The 23,982-nt window shown below is 37.5% G+C and overlaps 1 protein-coding gene across 1 annotated transcript in view; it reads right to left on the bottom strand.

Annotated features, from left to right (window-relative positions):
• Positions 1–1,285: 1,285 nt before the first annotated feature.
• The window catches only part of LOC139697471 (brain-specific serine protease 4), a 32,301-nt gene continuing 9,604 nt past the window's right edge, over positions 1,286–23,982 (bottom strand). The window contains exons 2-8 of the mRNA XM_071596197.1: positions 18,942–19,239; positions 12,461–12,652; positions 7,032–7,209; positions 6,267–6,366; positions 5,372–5,540; positions 3,607–3,764; positions 1,286–1,441 (exon numbers count right to left, since the gene is read on the bottom strand). Coding sequence (XP_071452298.1) covers positions 1,286–1,441; positions 3,607–3,764; positions 5,372–5,540; positions 6,267–6,366; positions 7,032–7,209; positions 12,461–12,652; positions 18,942–19,239 — 1,251 coding nt within the window. The remainder of the gene's footprint in view (positions 1,442–3,606; positions 3,765–5,371; positions 5,541–6,266; positions 6,367–7,031; positions 7,210–12,460; positions 12,653–18,941; positions 19,240–23,982) is intronic.

The raw sequence follows: 23,982 nt of genomic DNA, 5'->3' as shown, positions 1-23,982 counted from the left end.
TTTTTCTGGAAGGTAGGAATAGTTTTATATGTGTAGAAAAGGAAGGAAGTTAAGTTTGCACTAGCTACCAGTGGGTTAAAGCTTTGGAAGGCTCATGTTTCTGAATGTGGTCTATTGCAAAAAGAATGAATTTTGGAATTGCCCTGAACATTTAAGAAATATGCAATAACTGAGAAACAGTTTACATATAATTTTTATTCAATTTTTTCTCCCACTATAATGAACTTTTCTTTGATAAAAATAAATAACAAATTTTGAATAACTTATTTTAATCGGACTCTTCTGGAAGGACAGATTGAGATTTTGCCACATCGCTTTTCTGGAACCATTAGAAATCCTATGATTATTCACAGAATTTTTCCCATATATCTAAAAAGCTGCTCGTGGTACTTTGTCTGTTGAGAGAATAATTTAGATTATCTCGTTTCATCTCACTCAACCATGCAGGTGAGGACATTTCTGGTTGTGTCACAATGCATGTTTACGACGGGAATGGGATATGCAAATTAATATTCATTCTTTATTCAGTATTTTTTAGACCCAAATTCACATTGTGCTCAGATAATTTGTGGAAGAATTCCAAAGTATGGCCCCACATCATTTTTCCTTTTCTTGTTATGTGTGGATCAGCTGATGCCACTAAAAAAGAGAAATTTTTAAGATGATTTCACCTTCTATGTTAATGTTACTATTTGATAGTATTGACAATAATTACTATTTGGCTTTTCTCAAGGGTAAATTTATGAGTCTGGGAGTATGAGGGGCTAAAATTCTCTGCTATCAAATGGGTTAGTAAATTTATTGGTCGGTAGTTCACAGTGAGTGTTGTATGAAGTACTCCTGGCTTCTTGATGAACTGCCTTACAAAGAATATCTCAATTGAGCTCAGCACAAGGAGGCACTTGATGGGCCTGAGTTATCTATAGGCCGTATCGGCTCCAGTAGAATAGGGAGTCACGACAAAACAATCTTAATACCAGTTCCTCCAGTTTTAAGAATGTCTTTAAAAATGTTTATTTTCATTATTTTTTCCTCGCAGAGGAAACACTGAAAGTAACTCGATCTTAGGCAGAATTTGCCGACCAAGTGTGATTAGAGTTCACTCAAATTCTCTCAATCTGAAACTGCAGTCTTTCAATATTATCTAGAGAAGGCTAGCAAAGGGTATTCACAGCTAGTTGCTTTCTTGAGGAATTCTTGCCGAGTGGTTCTTTTGGGTGTGCGTTGGGCAGGGCCTCTGTTGCACCATTGTGAATAATATGAACCATTAGTTAAGAAAACTTGTCTACACAATTATCCTGTTAATCCATTTCACAAACTTCTGCACATTTGTGTAGACTCCTGGAAGGTGTTCCCTGCCACATCCTATGCCCCATGAAACAAGCCCTATCAGCACTCGACGGCCATCCAAGGTTGTTGTCAGTGGCCCTCCGGAGTCACCCTGTGGAACAAAGTAATATTGGATATAATTATATCTGTCCTTTTTATTTAGTTTATATACATTTTAAAGGATGCAAAGGGTCGCATGTAATCGAGAGAAAAAGAATCAGATTAATATTGAAGCTAGTGAAGTAATTTAGTGAATAGTAGCTGTAATGCAGCGCTATTGTTGGAATTTACATGTAGAGTACTTTATAAAAGGTTTAAAGTAAGGAATTGCACATGAAAAAAGATCAACATTTTATTGTGAAGGCGTAAATTCTTGACATTTACTTCTCAAAGACAAGAATTAGGTAGGAAATATGCACAGTAAGGAAAGTGTAAACTACTTCCTTTACCATCATACCATTTTTCCCGTATTTTGGTTTTCATAATACAATTAGGTAACGATATTTGTAATGTATTCTCCAAGGACTAGTGAAAACAAAACCTCCATTATTAATCTTCTTTATATTAGATTGGCACAGTATTTAACCATGATAATCTGTAATTTGGAAAATATGTATTTTGAAAATGAAAATCATTTCGAAATTTCAGTATGAACTTTTCATATTTTTATATATTTAAACAAATAAGGATATTCTTAATAAAGTTCGTAATTCTAAAAATTTGGCATTAGCTCTGTGAAAATGTGTAAAACATATTGGATGCTCTCTCTCGTTAAGCATATATATGTATTCATATTAGGGTTTCAATCATATGATGATTTGTGTACTTCCTTTTTAGGCATTACAATTAAATTCAGATGAGGCAAAATTCAAGTAATACATTTTTTAAGCGCTTAGTTCTCAAATGTTCAACTAGGGACTTTATTTTAAGCTCATATTATCTATAATTTTCTTTATATGAATGAAATATTCCAAGTGTATTGACTTACTACCGCTACAGTCTACGCTTTTGCCAAACTCAGGAATAATGAAATCTGTTGTATCATCAGAAAAAACTTTTGTGATAGGAGAAAGAATCGTAAAATTATCATTCCATTATTGCTACAATTTTGAAGTCTTGGTACAATTGCATATCCTGAAAAGTGATATATGTGGGTTCATGGTGTTCTCCACCTTGGTTCCTATGCAGGACGCAAAGGCTGCTTTGTGGAATTTGGTTCTGCATCAGTGGAAGGGGGCTTGGCGGTCTTTGGAAAATAATAAACTCAGGGCAATAAAATCGGTCGCTTCCCCATGGTCCTCTTCCATCCGGAACATTCGGAGGGAAGAGGTCATGATTACACGCCTGAGAATAGGGCACTCTGCCCTCACTCACTCGTACCTCTTTGCGGAGGTAAAAGAACAGCCCCGCTGCAATGAGTGCCTCCAACCTCTGACAATAAAGCATATCCTAACTGAATGTAGTAAATACCAAAGGGCCAGAGACATGCTTCATATAAGGGGAGACTTAAGTAATATTTTAGGGGATGACTCTGGGTTTATAAATCGAGTCTTAACTTATTTAAGGGCAAATGGTTTAATGAGGCAGCTATAGTTTTGGATCTCATAATTTTAATGCCTTTTGATTTTAACAATTATTTATTTATTTATATATTTAATCGTATTTATTTATTCCTAATTAAAAAGGAATTGTATTGCTATTGTCATGAGTGGTGCAAAATGACCTTAGCTGTCGACGCACCCTAAAATGCTTAAAACTACTACTCGGATGGTGCAGGTTGGTCACTGCACATATCTGTCTTATTAAGGTCACTTTCCCTTGTTCAAAAGGTCACTCTAAACCAAACTTGCCTTCGGTATTAACACCTAGGGTTACCACTTTCTTTGAGTGTAGTAACCACCGAGCGCTTGAAACTCCTTCCTTTCTCCACATCTCCTGCCAAAAGATATTTTACACAAATAATTTGGGGTGAGACATACTGTCCATTTGAAATGTATGTGGTATATGCCCAAAATTATTGGCCATATGGTGTGGCATGGAAACCACATGGTGTTGGATAGATTGACCCTACTATATGGAAATACATATGTTGATTTTGGCTGTGAGGCATTGTTTGGCAGAAACACGCTGTTTTCAGCTGATTTTTATGGGATCTTCCATTTGAAACTTTCCATCATTAGGCATGAATAGTTACTTCAAATTAATAAGAATTAGTAAAGATGAGTGATCATGTCAAGTTTGATGTCTAACTCCATTACTAAATTGCTTTTTGCTTACCTGGCAGCTGTCTCTGCCACCCTCTTTGAAACCTGCGCACAGGAATACATCATGTATGACTTCTCTCCTTCCTGCTGCCCGAAACCATCGCTGGCACCTTTCATTTGGAATCACCTCCACATCCACTTCTTGCAAAACTGTTGGAGTTGTTGATACTCCTGGAAATAGAAAAATCAAAAAGGAAATCGAGTATGAAAGAGTGAAATATTTACTCCCAACAGTCCATTTCCCATGGAGGAATCAGAGATGGGCTAAATTGTTTCTGAAATGGTTGTGTCAATCACTAAGGCAGGAATGGTCAATCTTTTTGGCAGTTATCATTGGAGTGCTGCTGAACTGGTTGTCAGTGGCTCATGCAAGGCATCCATTGCATATGGCTAAAATTATCTGGCAGTAGGAAAATATACTTCCCTTCTTAGTGTGGAAATCAATCAAAAATGACAGCATAACTCTGCTATTTGTTAATGGGCTGTTGGTGTTTGGTGGAACAAATAATGTAGTAATAATAGAGTTACATTTATCGTACCTAATAACTTAAATAATTGGAGAATCATATTATGAGGTATGCCAAAATAAACAGAAAAATGCAATAAAACATGCCCGAACTGTAATTTATTTAAGTCATATGGGAAATATAATCATTCTTGCATAATGTGCTTTGGTTTGACTTTACTTTAATGGTAAATTTTGATTTTATTGTAGATCTACTTTCATTCAATGCATTTTAATTAATATTCAGAAATGTCTGGTTTGGATAACAAAGACCATGATATGGATGGAGTGGTACATGCTACATTTAGGTGCACATTAATGCAATCAATTCAATCCCAGTACATTTTTTGACTGCAACATACGTGGAATGTCCAGAGAGTAACTTACGTTTTGAAATAAAATATGAACCTAGTGACAAGACAAAATTTTACTGTAAACATTTGAAAGGCACAGTCTTAAAGTATCAGTCTACATAGTTGCCATTCAAATTTAGGCATTTATCATAACAATAAAATAGCTTTTCAATTCTGTCTCTGAAGAAATCTGCCGCCTTACATTTTAACCACTTGTTACTTCAGCATGCAATTCTGTGTTACTGTCAATGGACTGTGTTGCAATCCATGGCTAGGTAGAGATCCATAATCATAAATTGGCAATTTTCACCAATAATTTTGTTCATCTGTCACAAGGCCAGGGCAACCACTGTGGTCCTCATCATGAGCATAGGTGCAACCGTTTTTAAACTGTATGCATCACTGCCTCACTCCACCTTAACTTATTATTCTGTCTCCGTACACTTCACAAAGTTTCCTATGAATTTCCATTGGCTTATGATTTTTTGCCGGTAAAAACCTAATCGCATATCGCACTTCACAGCTCGCAGTATTTTCTATTTCCAGCTCAAATTCACAGTGAGCAAAGTAGAAGAAGCACAATCTGCAGACTACCACAGTAGGATGAGTGTATGGATGTTTAGACACCAAGATGGTGGTACAATGGCTTGTACTTAAGCTGGAATTTAGTTCTACAATTTGTACAAATTGAAAGGAAAATATTTGTGGGTATACCATAAAGCTTTTTATTAGCGAAATCTTACAAAAATGTGCCTGAATTAAAGCAAGAATTTCATGATTTAGCTGATGCAATTGGATTTTGGTAATTAAGTTGATCTTTTCATTCCCTCCTCTTAAATTTGGTTGAAATCTTATCTGCAATGAGTCCACAGTTTAGAAATAAGAAGAAAAAACTTCTCATGCTGATGTTAGTTCCTTACCGTGTCGGGTCCGACCCCATCCAGCAACTGTGCCTGTTTTTCCCACCATTTTGGTTCGCGTATCTGGTAGGCACACTGGGACAATATGCTGTTTGAAGACTACTTCACGATCTAGCTTCACCAGAGCCATATCATTTCGAAAGTCAACAGGGTTGTATTGTGGGTGTACCTGTTAATAATAATTTGAAATTTGTTAGTACTTCAATATGTTGATTTGGAAAGTTAGCAATGAAATATTGTGGCCCTTTTGCTTGAACTTATGCTTAAAACAATTCTTTTTGCTGGCAAGCTGCAGGATTTTCATGGTGAGCTTAGTTTTAATGTGCAAATTAAGTTTAAAATAAAAATTATTCAAACAGAAAATCCATGGTGGTGGACTTAAAGCAATACATATTTGTGTTGTACATTAATATTGAGATCTTATGAAAGAAATCTGCCCAAATGAGTATGGTAAATTTAACTATGATAAAAGCTGACTTTGGCAGCTCATTTCTTAAATACCCTCTAAATCTCTGAAAGAGTTCATGAGTCTTTGTGGTAGCTATTTTTACTCCGTACTTCCAAAGTTTTTCTTGAAAATGGTGATTATTTCTCTTCATTGACCATTTTAAGCTGCTTACAGCCATTTATTTCAATATTTTTAGTCAGTTAGAAGCCAACTGGGACATGTGAGACTTGCTACCACATAACATGAGAGTAACTGGGTGAATTTTCATGAAATAACTAATGTTGTGTTTTCATGAAAGTCTAATGTGTCTAAGTGACCTTTTGGTTGATTTTTATGGTCTCGAGAATCACTGGACTTACCTTCATTAATTTGATTTACACCATAGTGCATATAAGTGAGGCCAATCACTTCAGGGGCCTGTGTGAGATTCAGGAATTAGCTTCTTACCTCTTTTCTCTCGATGCCGTACTCTTCGAAGTTGTAACGCTCTGACTGGTCCCTGACGTCCCATTCACCAAGTCGCACTCTCAAGTTGCTGTTTGGATTGCTGTGAAAAATAGGCTCTGCAGTTTTGAATTGTGTACTTAATCGACTTTTCTACAGAATTTTGGTTAATATTAGTCACAATTTACATAAATGACTGAATTAGGTAGCAGTGCCCAGGCCTGCATAAGTTGGCAGATTTTGAGTTCATGCCACTTAATTTGGGTAAAATGCAATAGTCATTTTTGTAAACCAGTGTTTTTACACCCTGTTGAAATAAATATCAATTATAACCCTCAAAGAATACAAATATAGCTTTAGCAATTGCTTCTTAAGCACAGCATACTTTAAACTCCCATATTAATATTTTTAATTCATAATTATAACCATTAACTGTATTAATTGAAGTTGCCCTCATTGAAATTCAATGGGTATTTCAGCTTGCATTGTAGTTTTCTTAATTTTTTCAATGGTTGCTAATTAGCATTATTTGTACTATACTCCTTATAGAATCAGATAAAATATAAATACAAAAGGAAAAATTTTATGGGTCACATTAGTGTTTGGGGATTATATGTATTTGATAAAAGAGAAACTATGTATATTTTTAACTGAAGTTTGTGAATACAGATTTGAGACTATTGTGGTAGCTAATTTGTGCATCCACATAAGGCTGTTCAAATCAAGATTGAGTGAGCATAGGAGATTACTCAATGTGTTCCTTCTCACCTGGCTACACAGTGCGCTGCGGTGACTACCCATCGATTGGTGAGCAGTGCTCCTCCACATGACAGTTTTTTGGAGAGGAACCCAGTCTTAATTATTGCCGCCTGCCAAGGATGACTCCCAAACGAGCTGCTGTGCCCACCCACAATGCGATTAGTGCGAGTGTATAATTCTCCACAACCTTAACCAGGAAAGACACAATTATTTAGCATTTTATCAATCAAATTCCATGCCATATACAACAGACACTAGGATGGTATAAGTTGCCGTTGCACAGCCAGAAATAATTTTATAACATATGCATTATATATTGTACTATTGCATTACTACTCCAATATATCCAAAATTATGACAGAGTACAAAACAGCATGTTTGTGTTAAAAAATGTTTTGCATTTACAAAAAAATTACAGGGAAATTGAAGCTTTTACTAAGTGTTTTACAGGCTTCAGTCCTCAGTGCATGGGCATTTTGGGTCATCTGAATTTTGCCAGGCAAATGTCAAAATCTTGTACCAGGATCCGATGGTGAAAGGAAGTATGTAGCTAATATAACAATGATAAAAACCTGTTGTCAAATTCCAGTAAATTTAAAAAATGCAGCAACAGAGACTTGGGCCATCCCAGTTTTTGTTTAAATGAAATTTCATTTTTACCAATTCATGATTGGTCCAAGTTATTTGTATTTATTATAGCCCTCATTGAAAGAATAAAACCCAGCAAATCTTCTTGCTTTTGTCACTTTTAGCAACAAATGAAAATTTAAATTTTGTGATCCTTAATAATGTCTCAATTAGTATGACAGAAATAAATATGTACAAAATCCTTAATGCTGGGGGAATTCATATTATACAGGTATATTACAGTAAAATTATTGACGGAATGGTTAACTGAGGATGAACTTAATGTAGTCTTAGTAACATAATGCAACCGGCATGTATATATGTACATATTGTAATTATGAGGTTTTAGTATGTTAAAATAATTTACAATGTCAGTTTTCGTCCTTGGTCTATGCTTGTCCAGTAGTCATTCAGTAGTAAGTGATAATAGTAGTTATTTTGGCAAGAGAGATTATTCTTAGCTGCCCACCATGCAAGTTAGTAATACCTATATTATGGACTTTTGTTTTCCTGCAGTAAGTCCATGGAATTTATTTACATGCATTGAAATCTCTAAGATATTTACATTATACTCAGAAAATTCTTTTAGTACATTTTCCTAGTAAAAAATGTCATTAGTCGGCCGTTTTTTTACGTCACCTGTAGACGCAGCACCTTCAATCTTGTAGAGTTTGCTAGTGGAATAGAAAATATGCATATATTCTCTGCTTAAAAGAAATATTGTGTGAACCTTATTTTTCAATTGTCGTGAGTTCTGTGTGCGAATTACAACAGCGGTGCTTCGCTCTACTTGTTGACGTCATTTGTCATTCCAAGTCATAAGCAAACTTGTGACTCTATTTAGTCTGGTTTTCCTTGTTGTCAGATGCATTTTCGGTCGAGCGTCAATTATTCCATTTTCCACGGTTACCACGATATCCAGGAAATGTCGCCAGTCCTCCTGGTTTCTGGATTTCGGGATTCTGCGAGAAGAAGACAGACGGCTGCACTGGCGGGCGCTGCGGTCGCGGCGTGGACACCTGCAGGACGTAGGGCCGCGATGGCGTTTGGTAGAATCCAGGCCTCTGCGTTGATGGTCGTGGAGACGTAGCTGCTGCAGTTGTCGTGCCTTATATATACATACACGTTTCGAAGTAGCATATTAAATGATTTGAAACTGTAGGAAGACGGCCCACTTTTAAAGGGGGTAGCGAAATAATTTAGCATTTCGAGGCTAATCGATGGATGCAAGGTCGTTTCGTGCCGTGGACTTGAAATTGGTAACGGTAATACATCCTCCCGTGACATTCACTTTTAATACTGTGCATAAGATTCCGAATACGAGTATTTAAATAATACGTTTGATGGCTTATCCACCAATATGATTCTTCCAGGCGGTCAAGGCTGGTAAAGGGTTATTACTACTGTGAGATGTGCAGCATTCAAATTTACAAGAAATTAAATAATTGAGCTTATTAATATCAGACATGGAATGACGACAGAACAACATGTGCATTTCCCCAAGAATTAGGGAGAACAACAAAATATATAAAATGAATATGGATGAGTTAGGATAATAGGATATAGGATTAAAAGTGAACGAACACATTTTACGGTTAGCATTTCATTCGTTTAATTGATCGTTTGTAATCATAAGCAGATCTTAGATGATTTATTATTGGTATAATTAAGACTGGATGTTTAAAATATAATGTAAAGTGGTCATGTTACGGAGTGGATTCATGACGTCATAAAGACCAATAAATGAAATTAAGTTTTTAGCTCAATAATAGCTGAAGAGGAGCCTAATGAGCAATGCATTGACCATAACTCTACAGCTTTCGCAAACATTTGATCGGGAGAAAGTAATATCAGTGGAGCTGCGAATTTGCAAGTACAAAATTATGGTGTCATGATTGACATATAAGTCTGACGCTTTACTTTTCAGCTCAAATCAATCAATTCGATTTTTAAAGTGTCCTGATTTCGTTCACCGGGGCGTAAAAATGTAATAATCTCTTTAATGACATTAGCTCTTTGATAGCTAGAACTTTCACCACCCCCTGGAAAATGGTTTCTTGTAATTCGATAAGCACGTTGGAATTTTTGTCGGCATTTGTTAGGTGAATGGGTAATATGGAAATCTCAATAAATCAGCATGTATAATTTTATATTTGTAAATATTTTTCAATATATACTTTTGTATAATCTACTTCGGTTACATTTAAGTAAAATTTGGGAGCAAGTATTCTCGTATAGGGTTTTCGCACCGTAACACATTTATTACGCTACACTGCGGTTCTTGGACTGAAGTAGTAAATATTAACGTTAATGAGTACTTGGTTTTACCACCAGTTGCAGGATATAGGATAAAGGGATTAAATGAGTGCTATTTAAGGAGGGGCTGGTGAATCAAGAATGAGAAGGTATAGAAATAGTTATGGTTAGTTACTGTATGTACATAAAAATAGCTAGGATATAGCATTAGATAAATTGATACTCTACATTATATTTGTATTGACCTATTTTTAATGTAATAAATTAGAGAGGTAATCTTCCACCAGAATAAGATTTCTACGGCGTTTTTTAAAAAAAATATTATTATAATTTTATAATATATGTATTGCAAATTGAATTTAAAGGAAATATAAATCAGCATAATTGGTGCATTTGTATCAGTATACAAATATAACTAGTACATATGGTGTGGATATGTACAAAGGTGATGAGATCGGTCTTGTACTCGGTTTGCTTGATCAACGATTGGTAATTTTTTATCATTGCGTCAAAATTATGATATTGTAATGTTTTAGGCACGACAGCTCTCCATTATCCCAAAAGGAATCTAATAATTTTTCTTTCAATTTGTTAAGTCATTGTTTTAAAATTATGAATTTTACCATGGAATCGCTAAAGTAATGAGCAACTCAGAAAATAAGTTAAAGAAGTTTAATTGTCATGAATTAGTTTCAAACGACAAGAATTTAATCGAGATTTCGGCTCATATGTTTTCTGAACGATTTTGAACGGACAACAGTCGCGAAACTTTCCCTGGCACACATACACAGCAAAACGTGTGTGTGTATATATATATATATATATATATATATATATATATACATATATATAAAATATCTTCGAAATGGAACGCTCTTCGGCGACACACAAATATATAAAAACACAGATGTAGATTTTTAGAATATAGAGACACAAAGAAAGGACACTCACAATTTGTTATTTTACGTTTCGACAGCACGGCTGTCGTCTTCAGAATCATACATACATATATATATATATATATATATATATATATATATATATATATATAAGTAATCTACCGGTTAAGGTAGGTTTTGGATGGACATAACTACCAAATAAATATTTTGTGACTCCTAACAAAGCACAAAATCCGGCATCCTACTCTACATCAGGTCCCTCTTCATCTCTCAGTACTTCCTTCCATTCATCCCGTCCAACATCCCTATCCTGTTCCTTCCCTTTCCTCGTTTGCCGAACACTCTCCCCTCTATTTCAGTCTTAGTCTTCAATATCCCACTGCCGGTCAATACCCCATTCATCCACTTTGCCTGCCTCCATTGGATTTCCCCAACAAACCCCTCTCTTCGCCCACTTTGCCCTGCCTATTATATTGGGCAGTGCACCACATCCCTCAATATCAGAATCAACAACCACCGAGCCTCATGCAAAAACTCTTCCTTAATTGATATGCTCCCTATCCCCAAACACGCCTCCGAACACAACACTCCCTTTGATAAATGCTATAGTGTATCCATCATAGCATCCCTCCCACCCTCTGATCCTCCACTGAAACTGAAAACATTAGAGCAATCCTTCATCTGGCTCTTGGAGTCCTGGAATTGGCCAGGAATCAATATTAGGCATTAATTACCCTGCTCCAATTGTATTTTCATCCCCTTCCACCCCCATCACCTTCTACATTTTCCCCACCCTTCTAACGCTGCCCCTCCAAACCCGTCCCTTCGGAATTCTCTCCCCACCTTCCCCTTCCATCCATCGCTCCAGCCATCGTATTCCCTTCAGTTCTGTCCCTCTCTCCCTTGATAAAGGTGGTCACAACCACCGAAAATTCGAAAAATAGTGAGTCTCTTTTATGTGTGTTTCTATGTTTTTGTCTGTGTCCACTAGTGCTAAGTGTTATACATTATTATTCACGTCCGTGAGACTTTCAAAAAGTGTTATATATATATATATATATATATATATATATATATATATATATATATATACACATATATATATGTATATAGATAGTTTTCACGTTTCAATGGCATGGCCGTCATCATCAGAATGTCGTTCTCGGGGGTAGAGCGGAGAGGATATGACTGGGGGACTGTTTCCAAGATAGATATATGCGTATATATATTTATATGTGTTCCCATATATAGCATCTTACTGAGAACAAATATTAACAATCTATATTCATAAAAATATGACTACGGTCGCTGTTACCAGCTATTATTTTGTGATAGTCATTTTAGTGTTTTCAGGTGTTATCATCTGATTTTAACGTTAACGAGTTCCCACAAAATCATAGTGATTTTTCTGTAATTTGATGTTTGTAAAAACTGCGTGGTAAAAAACCAGGCCAATATTATTATTGTTTTTATTTCAGTTGCATAAGAAGGTGCCATGTGAAATCTTGGTTAACGGGTCCAAATTTGCGATTTTTTTCCGATGCTAATTTAGTGCTCAGGAGAGCCCACCAGCTGATTTGCATCTCCGACTAGAAACTGCGTGTCTGCCCCTTTCTTTGAAAGATGGCCCCTGATTTTCAGGAAATGAATACTCACTTGCGTTTTGAACTGTGGCGGCGTTGGAGGCCGCAGATGACTCCTGGTTGATCCTGTCGCTTGGCACACAGCAGCTCCATATTAGGCCACCACTGCATAAATCCAAAGGCGTCCCATCACCGTAAAGCATGCACGTTATGCTAAGACCGCACTCAAACTTTTCTCCCTCGTACCAGCAAGACTGGGGGATCACTGTAATTAAGAATGGGAAAAGGAGTTACTAACTACGTACGTATCACACTATCGTGACAGGAACTAGCCAAACAAGACTGAGTCACGCCATGACTGCAGGCGGTGCCTATAAGCTTATGAGCGAACAAAAAACCTGGAATTTAACAAGAATTTTAAAAGAAAACCTTTAATGCATTTACTGTAGTAATGAAAAGCTAAGTATTGTAAAAGTAGATGAAAACATTTTTAGTTGCTCATTTTGTTTCAATCCCTTGATACTACGCTTGTATCATCTCAATTCGTGATCAGTGTGGCGATTCTCAAGTTTTTAAGTTGGATATTAATTGAACAATTTTTAATTGAGTTAAAAATAAATAAGAAAATAGTACCTTTCCATCTCTTTCTCTTACAATAGATATATGTAATTATGGATACTCATTCAATTTTACAGTGACTGATTTTTTAATGGGGTTGGTCTAATGTGCCTCGTTCGTTTTTACCTTCGTGATAGATTTACGTAAATAATTACGCAGTGAATATTGGTTTCCGGGATTTTATGTCATCTTTTCATTTGAGATATAGAAGCAGATTATTCAATTGAGAATTCAGTTCAAAACATGAATGCTTAATACCTCAGACAACGTTAGCACACTGGGTTATACTAGTTCTTCCAGTACTGCTGACCTTGAGACCTCAACCCTGCAGCGAACGGTCACGGATAAAGTGGAAAAATAAACATAACGACATGAAATCCTCCAAATGTTTATGACTTTATGCTCATTGCAGGAGGAATTGTAGGAAGGTCTACACACTAGACTTAATGAGTTTAGTCTCTTTTACTATGAAGGGACGATCGAATGCATTCACTTCTAGTCCCATATTCCCCGACTTATTATTTATTTCTTGAATCTAAAACTACTGTGCATTTCTTGGCTTTTAGTGCACGGTCAGCTTTGCCAGTGGGCTTTAGGTATTTGAGGGAGGCGGTGTCGGGGCATATCCGAGCTAAAAGTTTGGTGAGTTCCAGCCCAATTCCTTATCCCAAATAATATAACGCTAAATAATATTTCCATTAAGAAGGCAAGATGTGTATGCTAGAATTCTGATTACTTAAGTGGAAATACTTGGCATGAAATGTGATAAGCCTTTCATTTACAATCCTAAATAAGTAGTAGGGCATCCTCATTTTTTGAGATCATTCATTATATGATTTAATTTAGCGAAACGCATATAAAGGCCAATTTTGGTCGGCGCAGAAATTCTTGTTCTTCGCTGTTTCATATATAAAAGTCTGTATTGTATTTGCAAGTTGATAATATTCAAATTTAGATCGCCAGGCCCAAACATAAGAGACTCTTAGGAGGTGGCATGCCCCCATACTAGGCATCTTTTATGATTTCATAGAGTACGTCTGATTTGGTTATAATGTACCACTGAATCGTTTTGAAACATGGTTCTTGAGGAAAGGAAAGTAAACTTAGTTCGAAGGCTTTAGTGATATGGATATGCAGAAGATTGGGATATAGAGGAAAAGTTGGGAGGAAGATAAACGGAGTTCATCACAATGTGAGGAAAATAGTATTTTGTCGAGGAAAATTTAGGGTGGAGGAATGCGGAAAAAGTGATGGAAGAGAATTTATGGGTCACTGAAGGCTGATGGAATAGGGTATGCAGGGAAGAGGTAGGAAAATAATGGATATTTTAGACGGCACATAAGACAATGGAGATAGTATGAAAAGCTGTAGGTGTGCATGAAGATACGATTATATGTTTACGAGGCCTGTCCAAAAAGTTTTGAATTTTCGCGGGTTACGAATATTTGATTTTCGATTTTTTGTGGCGTTATGTTGGTATTTATGTCTCTCACTTATGCCGAAAATTTCGGACATTTTGAATGTTCAATTAATTATTGACAGCTGTTTTGCTTGGACGTGTTTTGGCGTGTCTTCGATTTTTACCTGTTCCAAAAAATGGATCGAAGAATCTGTATCAAATTTTGTGTGAAAAACGGAATTAAGTGCGCGGATGCATTCCGAATGTTGACTATGGCATATGGAGAAGCTACCTTGAACCAAAGTAATGTTTATTGGTGATACAAAATGTTCTCAGAGGGCCGAGAAGATCTGAAGGACGAAGAGCGTGCCGGACGCCCGAGCACGTCAACAACAGACGAAAACATTGATGAAGTGAAGAAAATAGTATTGGCCAATCGTCGAATCACCGTTAGAGAAGTTGCTGAGTACCTGATCATATAGATTGGCTCGTATCATTCGATTTTTACCAATGATTTGGGCATGACACGGGTCGCCGCGCGCGACATTCGTACCAAAATTGCTCAATATCAACCAAAAACAGCAACGCATTAACGTTGCTAATGACTCTGTCCGCGACAACCCAAATTTACTCCAGAGGGTCATAACTGGTAACGAATCATGGGTTTAGGGTTATGACGTGGAAACTAAAGCTCAATCATCCCAACGGAAGCTACAGCACGAGCCTCGACCGAAAAAAGTGCGCCAAGTTCGGTCGAATGTGAAAGTTTTCTTCGATTGCAGGGGCGTGGTGCATCATGAGTTCTTGCCACAGGGTAGAACGGTAAATAAAGAATATTACCTGCAAGTTATGCGCAATTTGCGCGAAGCAATCCGCCACAAACGCCCGGATTTGTGGAAGGACAATTATTGGCTTTTTCACCATAACAACGCGCCTGCTCACACATCGTTACTGGTGCGTGAATTTTTGGCCAAAAACAACACACTAATGATGCCGCAGCCACCATATTCCCCAGACCTGCCCCCCAGTGACTTCTTCTTGTTCCCGAAACTGAAGAGGCCCATGAAAGGACGACGCTACGCTACGATTGACGAGATAAAGACTGCATCGAAGGAGGAGATGAACAAGATAAAAACAAAAATGATTTTTATGAAGTACTTCGAGGATTGGAACAAACGTTGCCACAAGTGTATAATACGAGTATCTAATGGGGATTACCTTGAAGGGAAAAAAATAGATATTCATGAATAAATAAATAATATTTGAAAAAAACACTAAAGTCGCGATGCTTTTTGAACAGACCTCGTATGCTACGCAAAATTAAGTTACGTCATATGTAATAGTCCTCTTAGATAGTCCGGAAATAAAGTGCTAGATCTAATCGGTACACACTGGAAAAATATAATCAGCCGTCGCCAGTGGATACCGAAGAAAACCATTCTTTGGTTTTATGCATTTTGATTTATTACAGGGGGACAACTTTTCTACCGGGACGCATTTGAATAGGGATGCGTTCTCTAGCAAAGTCTGCAGTGAAACTTTTGGAAGAGGGCATTTAACTAATATGTATTTCCACCATTTCACATAATGGTGGATTTTACTCCCCTGTAATATAAAATTTAAAAAAATGTTTTCAAAAATCTGAATGTAGCCTGATAAAAAGGATCTTATTATTTTTCAACACACACGACGTAAAATTTTACGTGGCCTGATAATCCGTAATACCTATATTTTGGTAGTAATACTATATGTCGCCAATTTTCTGGTTGTGCAGCTCACGGTGAACGCAAAATGTTCCGTCGTCAACAAAATTCGCTCTCTGCTGCTTCACACTCATCCTCGTAAATAATCTCCTTCAGTTATAATGCTCTTTTAAAGATTGAAAAATCTAAAAGAATAATAGGGGGAAGTAAGAGGAAAACTAGTACTCTGTGAAGACTAACGATACAATGAATGAGTTGGACTTTTTGTGCTCAGTTTTTGACATTCACATTCCTTCTTCTGCCTGTTAATTTATGTCTTCCTACGAGAATGTGCGCTTGACGGATTTTTGAAAAACTCCAGGGATCTCTATTTGTTAATGCATTAGGATTTATCGGAGAAGGAAAATATTCTGGAGGAAAATATTTTCTCTCTCTCTATCTCGAGAGAGGGAGAATTTTGATTAATCAAGAGTAAACATAATCTATCAAAGAATTAATTATCATCACCGAAGGGCCTATTAATTTACGTTAGAGTGAAAGAAAATATGATTTGTGTTCAGTATTTTACTAACTCGTAGATTAAAGTAAATAGCTTTCAAATGCTGTCCACCAATGCATTTTTTACTACCATTTTTTCCTTGCCCCCTTTCCCCTCAATAAAACTATCAAACATTGAAATTTCTGTCATAAGAAATTTTCAAAATTTGGTGGACGTTGGCTACCCTAGAGTTAAATTTCAGTTGGACTTAACTTTTTCACACGAGTTTGAGGGACAAGGTTCACATTTTTCGGTGTGTTGCGTGAGATGTTTTCAAATTATATTTTTGGGTAAATTATTCCAGGTGGATCAAGGCTGTACAGTAAGGGCGTGAAAAGATGTAGAATCAGAATGGACATGAACTTAAGACACGCATAATATTTTCTCAGAGCAATAATAATCTCAGAATAACTTTCTAATTATCGTGCTGAAATGATCTACTTCCAGACAGAGAATTGAGGGAAATATTTTTTAATTCTTATGCGAAAACTGAGAGCTTGAAGAATAGAGGCGCAATATGGCCTGGAATTCGTGCACGACTTTCATTTTCCATTGAAAAAAGTGAGATATTCGGGTCACGAGTGAGAGTTTGATGAGAACACCCTCGCTTATTATTTCGGAAAACATCTTTTGTGGTAAAAATAAGCGTATGTTACTACTTCTCTGTTTAGCTTGAAAAGTTGATGTAATTTTTGTATTTTAGTTATTTTTGACCTAAGGGGTAGAGGGAACTTTAATCGTGGAGAGTAATGTTCTGGGAAGGGTATGTCCAAAGAAGATATAAAAAATATTTTTTTGCCATCGTTAAAAATTATATTCTACTTGGCGTGTAGCCCGATACTGTACGAGTGCGATTGTAGATTCGCGCGCTCATCGTCATGTTATGTCTCCCTACGTCCCACGTAGTTAATTTGCAAGTTGCCTCGGTAGGTGTTCTTAAAAATAAACTCATTTCAATATTTCCCCCAAACTCAAATTTAAGATTCTTTTTTATTGAGGTAAAGCTATTTATTTACTCTACGCAGAAAGTAATTTTATAAACACGTATTATATTGTTATTTAATACAAACATTTGGACATAATTATGAATACCCTATTAAAAGAATGACGTGCTAATAAATTGTTGCATTATTCAATTATAAGTGGTCCAAGTTATTTAGGATTGAAAAGCATATGCCTCTAGACTATGCTGCACGAGAGTGGAGGGAAAAAAGTAATATGCAAACTTACTTTGTAGGCTATCCAGTGTTCTGAAGAAATATTAATTAAACTTATTTGGTTTTTGAGATGTCTTGGCGGAAAGTTTATATCCGTGTTTTGTATGTATGAACTACATTTTGAAGTATCCATTATTTAGAATGGTAGGATGGGGATATGCATATTTAGTGATAATTTAACCATCGGAGGAGAAATGCTCGTTTAATATTTGGTTGCCTAAAGTATGGATTATTTAAATTTACATCTTGTATCTGCTATTTTTATCTCAAAGGAACAGGTAGAATTATCACAGGTGGAGGACTGCGCAAGTAATGTCAGTTTCCCGAAATAATTGAAGTGTGCATGGGAACCATGTTTTGCTGTTGTTTCACATAGTTCATGGCCCTCAATATTTTCTACGCGGCCGTACCGAAAAATCAGACGATTCTTTGAAATGTCTTCTCTCTCTGTAAAAAGGTTGGAAACTCCATTACTGAGAAAAACTTGATTCCATAGTTTTAAATTTTGTTTTCAGTAGATTTTAAGTCGAACTTAATACGGCAGTTAAAGTGTAAAGTGTATATAATGTACATAAAGTGTATAGTGTATATAATCGAAAGTATCGTCTAAGACTACTTTTGGATTCGTTGGAAAAAAATGAATAAATGAAATCATTCTACGAAGCGTGGTACTAAGTGCAAATCTCGATGAAATTGTAAAATCAAATTTGAGGAATACGAAAATGAATACCCAATCGTTGTTATTTGGTTGAATATTTGTTAGCAGGATCAAGTTTCCAGTTATAGGCTCCTGACTGGGTACTTCCTTATCATTCCAAGAGCTTTACAACTACAACTATGTTGCCGCATTGAAATGCATCTGACTGCTTCATTATAATTCTTCCATGGAAACTAGATAATTTCGAGGACGGGGGTCTTGATAATACACCAACATTTTCTGCTGGAGCACAAAGCTATACGAAGGAGTGTCTTCTTTCGAAAATTGAAGCTGAATGATGGGATTACCGCCGCCCACAGAAATATCCTCTAGTATAGCCACAAAACGGAAATTGATTACATTTGTGATCGCGTGCACTCACTTTGATCCAGCAGTGAAGTGACCGTCTGCCTGTAACCAACGTGATGATCGCTATATCCCTCTTCCACACCGAACCTACTGGTTGGCCTCGTTCCCCTCGGAGGCCGCCACATCGTTCGGTCCTTCGATGCGAGGTGGCCTATGAGCAAAGCCTTCTGGTCCTCCACCGAGAGTTGCCATCGCCTTCCACCCGCGGAAACACTGTCCACCCCACCCCAGGCGTTGGACCTGCCTCTGTTAGCAGACCACTCCCCTCCTTCGTCGCCCCTGTGCAACGCTCCCGACTGGCCCTGTGGGAACTGAAAGGCCCATGACGGGATCGAATTCAGCACCACGAAAGTGACACACGCGGTGTACACGCTCCGTCTCCTTTCCCCTCTACACATTATCACGTCCGTAATTCAGGAGGGCTGTGGTCCTCGAGGACAAGATTAAGGTGGCGGGAACGCACGAAGACGTCTCACTCGAAGGCAGCTGATCTGATTTTCTGGCGACGCCCTCGCGTTGCATGCGGTCCTAGCAACGGAGAGGAGAAGCTGCATTCGGCACGGTCGCACCGCGTGTATTTTTTTAGGAAGTCCAGGGACACTAAATGCTTTCAAGGTTTTGACCGGGGTGAGTTCTCATATTCCGTCGCGAAACCTAATGGAATGATGTCCGTGAGCTTCGTCCATTTTCCTCTTCCTTTCTCGCTCTCTCTACCTTCCTCCGACTGGAACAAGTGGCAATTACGCCGAGTAGTTGTTTTTAAATATAGCACCAGGGTGGTGACGTTTCGGCTCTTCGGGGTGATCGTCCTTTCGACGGCGTCGTCGGCAATAGATCCCGTGGCGCGTCTTCCTTCCCCCGTGACCGTGCTCTAACTATCCACCACGCCGTCCCCCTTCGCTCTTGGTCTTTCCCCTCTCACCCCTTCCCCCCTCCCCCACCCACCACTTTCTCCACGCTCTCCCACTATGGGGAAGGAGGGAGTACAGGGACACACCCCATTCCCTCCGCCAAACGCCACCACTGGTAGCACCCCACCTCTTCTTTCCCTTGGTTGGTCTCCCCCTCTACGCAGTTCATTTCGGATCCCTTTCTCGCCTTGTATTCCGGCGCTCACGGCCCTTGGTAGCGGGAGAAAGTCTCCCTCTTCCTTTATTCAAGTCAATTCCCTCACAACTCGCTCTATAATTACCTCCTCTATGGCCCGCAACAATTTCTACCCTCTCCCACTCTCAGTTACCTTCTGCAGGTATTGCTACTCCAATCGGTTATCCTGACGAGCAGGGGTTGCCTTTGCTGACACTTACGCACTTTTATGGTGACGAAAACAAACAGTTAATTTCCTATAAAATGTGGTCTTACATTGTTCAGCCAAAATTGCCGATAACCTAATTATGTGTTTGCTAATTGTACAAGTACTAACTGACTAAGTTGTGAAACCTAGTTCACTAAGTAAGCTAGGTTTCATCATATTGAAATGAATTTTAGAAAGGAAACCAAGCTGTAATTGAAATGAAATGCCTGAAAAATTGTGACGGAAAATAATTTGATCAATATGCTTTAGATTCACGAGAGTAAGAATTTTATGTTGAAAATAAAGAAGAGTCTGCTTTAAGTGTATGCAAAAACTGATTTCTAATTTACGTTCGTCCTCCAGGGTGATTCGTCTGTGTGTAAATAATGATTTATTTCTTTTCCAAAAATTATAATTTAAAATAGGAGCGAAGAATTCATATGCCCAAACTTAACAATAATTTATTGCTTTGCGTTAAATTTTGTTTAATAATTTCACCGCTCATCAATCGCCTTATGCTGTACTCAAAAGTGCATCCGAAATGTTTCGAAAAAGTGTAGTTTATTGAAGACCCAGCCAAAATACTGTTTTACAGAGTTATAGACAATTAGTGTTTATGGATACTACACAAAGCTATGCCACCGTAACACTCCGCTGGGTCAGCGGTGGTTGCTTCGTTCATTTCCTTGCCGTGACGTTAGAAATTTTGTCAATGGAGCGTGGCGCAAGCGTGGCGGATGTAGAGACAAGGACATTTTTCGACAACGAAGGTGTAGCGGTGAAATAAACCCGATCCTTCTGCGGCTAGGTTGCGGTCGGGAGATAAAGGGATTGAAAGAGGATGGGATCGTTGGCCGCGTTTTGGCCATCCCATCACCTTGACTCGTGCAAACACCTCTTAGATTATTTACATCCTGGGTGGACTTAGCAGGTGAATTTCACTATGAGGTGTAATATTGTTATAAAACGAGTAGTTCGCATCCTGGGTAATAGAATTTGAATTCCCTCTTTTCATTCCATGTTATTTCCCTGATTGATATAATTTTTCGGATTATTTTCAGTTTATAGCAAAACTATCCTATGAATTTAAAAGCTAAGCTATCCAATCTTTAAGATAAAACCCTTCATATTTGTCAATGCGAATATTATGTGATTTAATACAAAATTGGAAATTCTAGATATCCCATGCATTGGATTTGCTTCCTAATGGTTGGTTTTAAGATAAAATAAGACCCAATCAATTCTATGTTATTCCTTCTATGCTAAATCCTCAACACATGTACTTTAACAATCTTTCTAAATACTTTAATTTTAATATTTTATCCAAAATTTTTACATTGCATTAACATAATTTGGAAATGACAGATAATATCGTCGGTCTGGATCACTCCTTCGCCCCAGGTAAATGAGTAACAAAGTGATTTTTTTTAAGATGAGTGCAAATAACTCATCTGTCAGTAACTGCTCACTAAAGGAAATAATGAACATTATTGCAATATCTGTGTTCAGTTGTATTCGAGTTCTCATTTTACGTTTGAATTTTTGGTTACAGTGTATACGGGCAACATATTTTTTACTATCCTTTACATATTAATGTAATAATTAGCCCTAAAATTGGTTATTTATAATTTTCGGTCCACAATAACATGGATTAATTACCGCTGGATCTGAGACTTTTCCTCAGCTGATGAACTACTGCCTATTTCGGTTAAGCGTTTACCTTTAGTTCTCATTAGTGGACGGCAGAATGGATACCGTCGATGGACTTTTGGAAATCGGAATATCATTTTTGTATTAAAATTCAACTGCGACAAATAGAAGAGAATCAAGGTCTTCAACCATATAAGGAGGGTCTTGTTGCCTCCTAAGGTCAAGAATTACATACCAATTATATCTGAGGAGTATTAGCTGATTTGAGTGAAATCTATATATCTGTGGCAATTTTTAGAAAGCAATACGTTTTTACTCCAATTCTAGAACGATTTCATTTCAGATGAAGTATTACTGTCCATAGTGTAAAAAATAGTTGGGTGCGTAAGTAATGTAGGCACTTGGGTCTTGAGAAAGTCAAAGTGTGAGTACTCTTTATTTCGTTGCGGACTATGCCGTATTGAGTAGGTGTGCTCGCGCTTTCGTTCGGCGAACGAGTCGATCATTCCCATTGGTATGATGTCCCACCGCTGCAGCATTGATATGGTGTGTGGAGTTCCTTTATTCTTTGGAGAGGAACCCCTCCGTTTAGAGTGCCTACCATTGTTACCTGAAATGAGGCCATGTGCGAGCGTAGCAAGAAAAGTGAAAATCGGCACTGCGCTGTTCAGCCTAGGGACTGCAATGTCTAGAAGATGAACTCGCGGACGGCGCATGTTTTTTGTCATTTCTCTGTCCAACTGGCCATGTCAACCATTCTCTATGCCCCGAAAGATGCCTCCACCCTGGCACGTAACAATGGAGAAAACTCTTTTCTTGCAACAATTGGGGATGGCACAGAATAGTTGTGAAAGTTTTTTTGGAATAATCCTTCATCGCATAATATTTTATCCTCCAAAAAGCAACCGGAAGTATTCAGGTCCTTGCTAAAAAATGGGTTTCATGGGATTCAAATATTAGCATAGGATAGATGAAAAGTGTCACAAAAGATGGAAATGGGATGATATGTGTTTAAATATTATGTTAGTTCATGAAGATATTTTAGCAAAAGATGTATGGGTGATTTCCTTGATGACAGTGGAGGAATACCCTAGTTATCTATGCCTTAGTAATTTTTTCTATGTTAAATCTGTCAAAAATAAGCGTTTGCAGTGAATAATTCGGTTTTCAAGCTTCAAGTAATTGAATGAATACTCGGTATCAAATCGTGCTGGGAAGCCATTTAGAGAGCCTTTTTTTTCTATAATTAAAATAATTTGGGGTTCGTATATATAGGAGTATAAAGACATTAATCCCAATGGAGCCTACGACGTCAAATAAAGCGAAGTAACGATGAAGAAATCCCGCACATTCTTGTGCTTTGTTCTCTCCGGGTTTTGGACATAACCTTTCCTCTGATGTGTAAGAAACTTGCATTTGTTTGTGCTTAAGGCCTTTAGTTCTCCAAATAAACGGAAACGCCTGCGCTCATGTTTCGTAAGGTTCCATTTTACCCATAGACAATCACGTGGGAAATTATGTCGGCTATTTCCGCCTATACACATGCGGGTAGGGGTGAATGGATGCTTGAATCGCCTAACATCAGTAGAATCCATTGGAGGAGTGGTGAAATTCCTTTCAAGGGCCGTCCATCGTAACTCGGCAGTCCCCGACGAGAATCGGAGGAAGCGGAGGCTTTTGGAAGAACTTCCGACAGATTTTATCGTCAGAGATCTGTATTTCATCGATTTCTACATATCCTTATCCTTCTGTTTTGAATCCAGGAATTGAAAAGGATGACGGATTATTTAGAGTCCAAAATAAAATAAGATTCATTTACCTTAAGGAGCTGGAAATTAGAATTTTTCCCGAAAAACTCTCAAAAATAGTTTCAAAATAGCAGTCACCAAATTTGAAATTGTGTTCACTTTTAATTATAATATTTTTCTGCGTTTGATTGAGTTAACATATCATTTACTCATTAATAATTTTAGAATAAATATTTTATTTGTTGACTTCTTTTGGCCATGTGCATTCATAAATGGGTTTCAGTGCTCAACAGCTAGTTTTCAGTGATGTTTTTTGATGCTTCATTTTTTCGAGTAGCCTATCGGGTAAGGATAGGTTTTTG

This window comes from Hetaerina americana, unplaced genomic scaffold (genome assembly GCF_022747635.1).
Source record: "Hetaerina americana unplaced genomic scaffold, ioHetAmer1.1.p SCAF_1, whole genome shotgun sequence".
Taxonomy (NCBI): Eukaryota; Metazoa; Arthropoda; class Insecta; order Odonata; family Calopterygidae; genus Hetaerina; species Hetaerina americana.
The sequence above is the reverse complement of the archived record's forward strand: the minus strand, read 5'-3'. Positions and strand labels throughout refer to the sequence as shown.